Source organism: Dendropsophus ebraccatus, chromosome 14, assembly GCF_027789765.1.
Source record: "Dendropsophus ebraccatus isolate aDenEbr1 chromosome 14, aDenEbr1.pat, whole genome shotgun sequence".
NCBI lineage: Eukaryota > Metazoa > Chordata > Amphibia > Anura > Hylidae > Dendropsophus > Dendropsophus ebraccatus.
The window spans coordinates 62,723,000-62,730,782 of record NC_091467.1 but is presented as its reverse complement, the minus strand read 5'-3'; the positions used below and the strand labels follow the sequence as shown (position 1 = coordinate 62,730,782).

Genomic DNA, 7,783 nt, shown 5'->3' with positions numbered 1-7,783 from the left:
ATGGCTTCCGGTGACCTGAGGGACGAGCTGATCTGCGGCATCTGCCTGAACCTGTACAGACGGCCGGTGACGCTGAGGTGCGGGCACAGCTTCTGCTGGGGGTGTATAGAGCGCGCGCTGGACAGCCAGGAGAAGAGCACCGTGTACACCTGCCCCAGCTGCAGGAAGCGCTTCTCCACCAGACCGGTGCTGCAGAAGAACGTGGCGCTCAGCGGCATATCGGAGCGCTGCCTGTTCCCTCCCCGGGAGAAGCGCCGCCGGCTGAGCTTCTGCAGCTACTGCCTCCAGGCCCCGGTGCCCGCTGTCCGCCACTGCCTGCTGTGTGAGGCCTCCCTGTGTGACGACCACCTGAGGGTCCACAGCAAGAGCCCCGAGCATGCGCTGTGCGAGCCCAGCCCCTTCAAGAGGCTCCATGCCTGCCCCAGCCACAGGCAGCAGCTGGAGTATTACTGCCCCCAGGAGGCCACCTGCCTGTGCTCCACCTGTGCTGAGGAGCACCGGGGCCACCAGCTGGAGCCACTGCCGGAGGCGGCCAAGAAGAAGAAGGAGAAGCTGAGAAAGCTGCTGGAGAAGCTGAGCTCCGAGCACCGGGCCATCAGGGAGAAGATCCTGGGGCTCAGGCGGCAGGAGGAAGCCCTGGACTATGACGCCAAAGCCGCTTCCAAGTGGGTCCTGTCCCTGCTCCAGGACCTCCGCTGGCAGATAAGTGTCCTGGACAGGGACCTCAATTATGCCATCAAATCGAAGAAAGTGCGGTTGGCCTTCCTCCTGCCCATCGGTGAGAAGCGCCTGGAGGGGCAAAGCAAGGAGGTGTCACGGAGGATGCTCCATATCAGGGACCTGAGAGCCACCAAAGACCCTGTAACTATCCTGACACACTGGAAGATGGACAGTGAGGACCTAGGTGACATTGGGGAGACTATGCGAAACCGTGACGACAGTTCGGCTGATACTGACGATAGTGAGCAAGAGAGTGGGGATAGTGTGCAAGACACCGGAGAGTGCAGGCAAGGTGCTGGGGAGAGTGCACAGGATACTGGAGAGAGCAGGCAAGGTGCTGGGGAGAGTGCACAGGATACTGGAGAGAGCAGGCAAGGTGCTGGGGAGAGTGCACAGGATACTGGAGAGAGCAGGCAAGGTGCTGGGGAGAGTGCACAGGATACTGGAGAGAGCAGACAAGGTGTTGGAGAGAGCGCGCAATACACCGTAGAGAGCAGGCAGGGTGCTGGGGAGAGTGCGCAATACAGTGGAGAGAGCAGGCAAGGTGCTGGGGAGAGTGCACAGGATACTGGAGAGAGCAGACAAGGTGTTGAAGAGAGCGCGCAATACACCGTAGAGAGCAGGCAGGGTGCTGGAGAGAGCAGGCAAGGTGCTGGGGAGAGTGCACAGGTTAGTGGGCAGAGCAGACAAGGTGCTGTGGAGAGTGCACAGGATAGAGGAGAATGTAAAGAACTCTCAACGAGAAAATTTCTAAGGCCAAGAAGAAACGCTGTGATGATACCGCGACACACTGCAGCGCGCAGACAAGGTACTAAAGAGAGTGCAGAAGACTATGAGCAGCTTTATGTAGAGGGAAGTCTGCATGGAGACATCTCTGAGATAATATACTGCAGCTTATCAGACATGTTGCTCTGGGTGACCAGCTGGTTCTCTCTGGGAGCTCCGGCCAAGATCCTGCTGGACAGGGACACGGCCTCCAACAACATCCGTCTGTCCCCGCACCTGAAATTTGCTTGCTGTGTGGAGGAGAATGGGTACAGACCTCCCGCCCCGGGCCGCTTCCAGAGCCACCAAGTTCTAAGCTACATAAGCTTTACTTCAGGACGCCATTACTGGGACGTGGGGATCGGCAGTCAAGGAAACTGGAAGGTTGGCGTCTGTTACCCCAGTATAGAGCGCAGCGGGGATCGCTCCTACATCGGGAATAATGACCGATCCTGGTGTTTGTGTGACATGAGTGGTGACCAGATCTCCGTCATGCATAATGGAGAACAGATCCATCTACCAATGAAGATCCGCCCCAACACCATCCGTGTCTGGCTGGACTATGAGGCTGGCCGCTTGGCCTTCTATGATCTGGGTGAAGAGGACAGACATCTGTACACATTCAGCACCACTTTCACCGAGCCGCTGTATGCCGCCTTTTATATAGGGGTAGGGTGGTACCTGAATAATTGGTTAAGTATTAACAACTAGACTGTGACCGGGAGACCACCGCAGAGACTGTGACCGGGAGACCACCATACAGACAGGAAGTAGGAGGAGATACCTGGTGGAGACGTCGGGTTATGATTGTATTTCCCATCTGCTCATCCGCTGGTATGGCGGACGTTGTGCTGCTGTAGACTCTCAGGTTCTGTTTTTCCTTTAGCCCAATAATAAAGTGAAGCGTTGTGGATCGGAGTCTGCTGGATATGACGGACAGATGAGCCCTATAGCAGGGGTCCTTATATGCCTGGCTGTGTATAGCATCGGTTACATTAGGATATATAGTGATATTCCAGTGATCCGGCATTCCGAACTATCAGGATGTGATCAGTGTTGGGTCTATAGCCAGGCCCATATGTTCTCCAGCCTCACAGCAACCAGCAGTGCTGGAGCATCACTCATTACCTGGTATATACCGTATACTGCAGGGGCCAGACCCAGACTAATGGAATGTCGCTATATGATGTGATAGGAAGCAATGCATGTATCATTTTTGAATCAGATCACTTTTTTTATTGAATTTTTCAACAAATACACAAGATAAAACATTATACAAAAGAAATGCAAATTCCTATGCAATTCCATCAAGATACTGTGTACACAGAGGACGGTGGTATATACACTACAGAGCGACATTGACCGTTCAGATGATGTTATACAAAGACACATGGTGATAAGCAGAGGTGTTATATACAGTACAGGTACATGGTGATATACTGGGGTGTTATATACAGTACAGGTACATGGTGATATACAAGGGTGTTATATACAGTATATCTGGGTGTACTTGTAGATAATAAACTACAGAACAGCACACAATGTCAGTCAGCTGCTTCTAAGGCCGGCAGGATATTGTCATGCATTAAAACAGGCCTGGACTCTCGGGACAGGGATATAATATTACCGCTTTATAAAGCTTTGGTGCGGCCCCATCTGGAGTATGCTGTCCAGTTTTGGAACCCGATTCATAAAAAAGGACGTTCTAGAGCTGGAGAGGGTACAAAGACGTGCAACTAAACTAATAAGGGGAATGGAGCATCTTAGTTATGAGGAGAGATTAAAAGAATTACATTTGTTTAGTCTGGAGAAGAGACGTATAAGGGGAGATATGATTAACTTATTTAAATATATAAATGGCCCCTACAAGAAATATGGGGAAAAGATGTTCCAGGTAAAACCCCCTCAAAGGACAAGAGGGCACTGCCTCCGCCTGGAGAAAAAAAGGTTCAATCTCCGCAGGCGACAAGTCTTCTTTACCATGAGAACTGTGATCTGTGGAACAGTCTACCACAGGATCTGGTCACAGCAAAAACAGTAGAGGGCTTCAAAACAGGGCTTGACAAGTTCTTAGACCAAAATAATATAGATGCATATGTATAGAACCTATCACCCCTTCCCTGTATCCATCCCCTCCTTGGTTGAACTTGATGGACATGTGTCTTTTTTCAACCGTATTAACTATGTAACTATGTAACAGTACAGGTACATGGTGATATACAGGGGTGTTATATACAGTACAGGTACATGGTGATATACAGGGGTGTTATACACAGTACAGGTACATGGTGATATACAGGGGTGTTATATACAGTACATGGTGATATACAGAGGTGTTATACACAGTACAAGTACATGGTGATATACAGGGGTGTTATACACAGTACAGGTACATGGTGATATACAGGGGTGTTATATACAGTACATGGTGATATACAGAGGTGTTATACACAGTACAAGTACATGGTGATATACAGGGGTGTTATATACAGTACAGGTACATGGTGATATACAGGGGTGTTATATACAGTACATGGTGATATACAGAGGTGTTATACACAGTACAAGTACATGGTGATATACAGGGGTGTTATATACAGTACAGGTACATGGTGATATACAGGGGTGTTATACACAGTACAGGTACATGGTGATATACAGGGGTGTTATATACAGTACATGGTGATATACAGAGGTGTTATACACAGTACAAGTACATGGTGATATACAGGGGTGTTATATACAGTACAGGTACATGGTGATATACAGGGGTGTTATATACAGTACATGGTGATATACAGAGGTGTTATACACAGTACAAGTACATGGTGATATATAGGGGTGTTATATACAGTACAGGTACATGGTGATATACAGGGGTGTTATATACAGTACAGGTACATGGTGATTTACAGGGGTGTTGTATACAGTACATGGTGATATACAGGGGTGTTATACACAGTACAGGTACATGGTGATACAGGGGTGTTATATACAGTACATGGTGATATACAGGGGTGTTATTTACAGTACATGGTAAAATACAGAGGTGTTATATACAATACAGGTACATGGTAATATACAGTGGTGTTATACACAGTACATTTACATGGTAATATACAGGGGTGTTATATACAGTACATGGTGATATACAGGGGTGTTATATACAGTACATGTTAATATACAGGGGTGTTATATACAGTACATGGTGATATACAGGGGTGTTATACACAGTACATGGTGATATACAGGGGTGTTATACACAGTGCATGTACATGGTAATATACAGGGTTGTTATACACAGTACATGTACATAGTAATATACAGGGGTGTTATATACAGTACATGGTGATATACAGGGGTGTTATACACAGTGCATGTACATGGTAATATACAGGGTTGTTATACACAGTACAGGTACATGGTGATATACAGGGGTGTCATATACAGTACAGATACATGGTGATGTACAGGGGTGTTATATACTGTACATGGTGATATACAGGGGTGTTATACACAGTACAGGTACATGGTGATATACAGGGGTGTTATATACAGGTAGATGGTGATATACAGGGGTGTTATACACAGTACAGGTACATGGTGATATACAGGGGTGTTATATACAGTACATGGTGATATACAGGGGTATTATACACAGTACAGGTACATGGTGATATACAGGGGTGTTATATACAGGACATGGGGATATACAGGGGTGTTATACACAGTACATGTTAATATACAGGGGTGTTATATACAGTACATGGTGATATACAGGGGTGTTATATACAGTACATGGTAATATACAGGGTTGTTATACACAGTACAGGTACATGGTGATATACAGGGTTGTTATATACAGTACAGGTACATGGTGATATACAGGGGTGTTATATACTGTACATGGTGATATACAGGGGTGTTATACACAGTACAGGTACATGTTGATATACAGGGGTGTTATATACAGGACATGGTGATATACAGGGGTGTTATACACAGTACAGGACATGGTAATATACAGGGGTGTTATACACAGTACAGGTACATGGTGATATACAGGGGTGTTATACACAGTACAGGTACATGGTAATATACAGGGGTGTTATATACAGGTAGATGGTGATATACAGGGGTGTTATACACAGTACAGGTACATGGTGATATACAGGGGTGTTATATACAGGACATGGTGATATACAGGGGTGTTATATACAGTACATGGTAATATACAGGGTTGTTATACACAGTACAGGTACATGGTGATATACAGGGTTGTTATATACAGTACAGGTACATGGTGATATACAGGGGTGTTATATACTGTACATGGTGATATACAGGGTTGTTATACACAGTACAGGTACATGGTGATATACAGGGTTGTTATATACAGTACAGGTACATGTTGATATACAGGGGTGTTATATACAGGACATGGTGATATACAGGGGTGTTATACACAGGACATGGTGATATACAGGGGTGTTATACACAGTACAGGACATGGTAATATACAGGGGTGTTATACACAGTACAGGTACATGGTGATATACAGGGGTGTTATACACAGTACAGGTACATGGTAATATACAGGGGTGTTATATACAGGTAGATGGTGATATACAGGGGTGTTATACACAGTACAGGTACATGGTGATATACAGGGGTGTTATATACAGGACATGGTGATATACAGGGGTGTTATATACAGGACATGGGGATATACAGGGGTGTTATATACAGTACAGGTACATGGTAATATACAGGGGTGTTATATACAGTACAGGTACATGGTGATATACAGGGGTGTTATGCACAGGCCATGGGGATATACAGGGGTGTTATACACAGTACAGGTACATGTTGATATACAGGGGTGTTATATACATGCCATGGGGATATACAGGGGTGTTATATACAGTACAGGGCATGGTAATATACAGGGGTGTTATATACAGTACAGGACATGGTGACATCCAGGGGTGTTATATACTGTACAGGTACAGGCTGGGTTCACACTACGTATATTTCAGTCAGTATTGTGGTCCTCATATTGCAACCAAAACCAGGAGTGGATTGAAAACACAGAAAGGATCTGTTCACACAATGGTGAAATTGAGTGGATGGCCGCCATATAACAGTAAATAACGGCCATTATTTCAATATAACAGCCGTTGTTTTAAAATAACAGCAAATATTTGCCATTATATGGCGGCCATCCACTCAATTTCAACATTGTGTGAGCAGATCCTTTCTGTGTATTCAATCCACTCCTGGTTTTGGTTGCAATATGAGGACCGCAATACTGACTGAAATATACGTAGTGTGAACCCAGCCACATGGTGATATACAGGGGTGTTATATACAGTACATGTTAATATACAGGGGTGTTATACACAGTACAGGGCATGGTGACATCCAGGGGTGTTATATACAGTACAGGTACATTGTGATATACAGGGGTGTTATTTTCAGTACATGGTAATATACAGGGGTGTTATACACAGTACAGGGCATGGTAATATACAGGGGTGTTATATACAGTACAGGTACATGGTGATATACAGGGGTGTTATATACAGTACAGATACATGGTGATATACAGGGGTGTTATATGCAGTACAGGTACATGGTGATATACAGGGGTGTTATATGCAGTACAGGTACATGGTGATATACAGGGGTGTTATATACAGTACAGATACATGGTGATATACAGGGGTGTTATATGCAGTACAGGTACATGGTGATATACAGGGGTGTTATATACAGTACATGGTCATATACAGGGGTGTTATATACAGTATATGGTGATATACAGGGATGTTATACACAGTACAAGTACATGGTGTTATATACAGTACAGGTACATGGTGATCTACATGGTGTTATATACAGTACAGGTACATGGTGATATACAGGGTGTTATATACAGTACAGGTACATGGTGATATACAGGGGTGTAATACACAGTACAGGTACATGGTGATATACAGGGGTTTTATACACAATACAGGTACATGGTGATATACAGGGTTGTTATACACAGTACTTTTACATGGTAATATACAGGGGTGTTATATACAGTACACAGTGATATACAGGGGTGTTCTATACAGTACATGGTGATATACAGAGGTGTTATACACAGTACAAGTACATGGTGATATACAGGGGTGTTATATACAGTACAGGTACATGGTGATATACAGGGGTGTTATATACAGTACATGGTGATATACAGAGGTGTTATACACAGTACAAGTACATGGTGATATACAGGGGTGTTATA

At 45.0% G+C, this 7,783-nt stretch overlaps 1 protein-coding gene across 1 annotated transcript; it reads left to right on the top strand.

Moving 5' to 3' along the window:
* Positions 1–2,196, top strand: LOC138771896 (E3 ubiquitin/ISG15 ligase TRIM25-like). The gene has a single exon (XM_069951898.1). The coding sequence runs from the start codon at positions 1–3 to the stop codon at positions 2,194–2,196; it is 2,196 nt and encodes a 731-aa protein (XP_069807999.1).
* Positions 2,197–7,783: the final 5,587 nt, after the last annotated feature.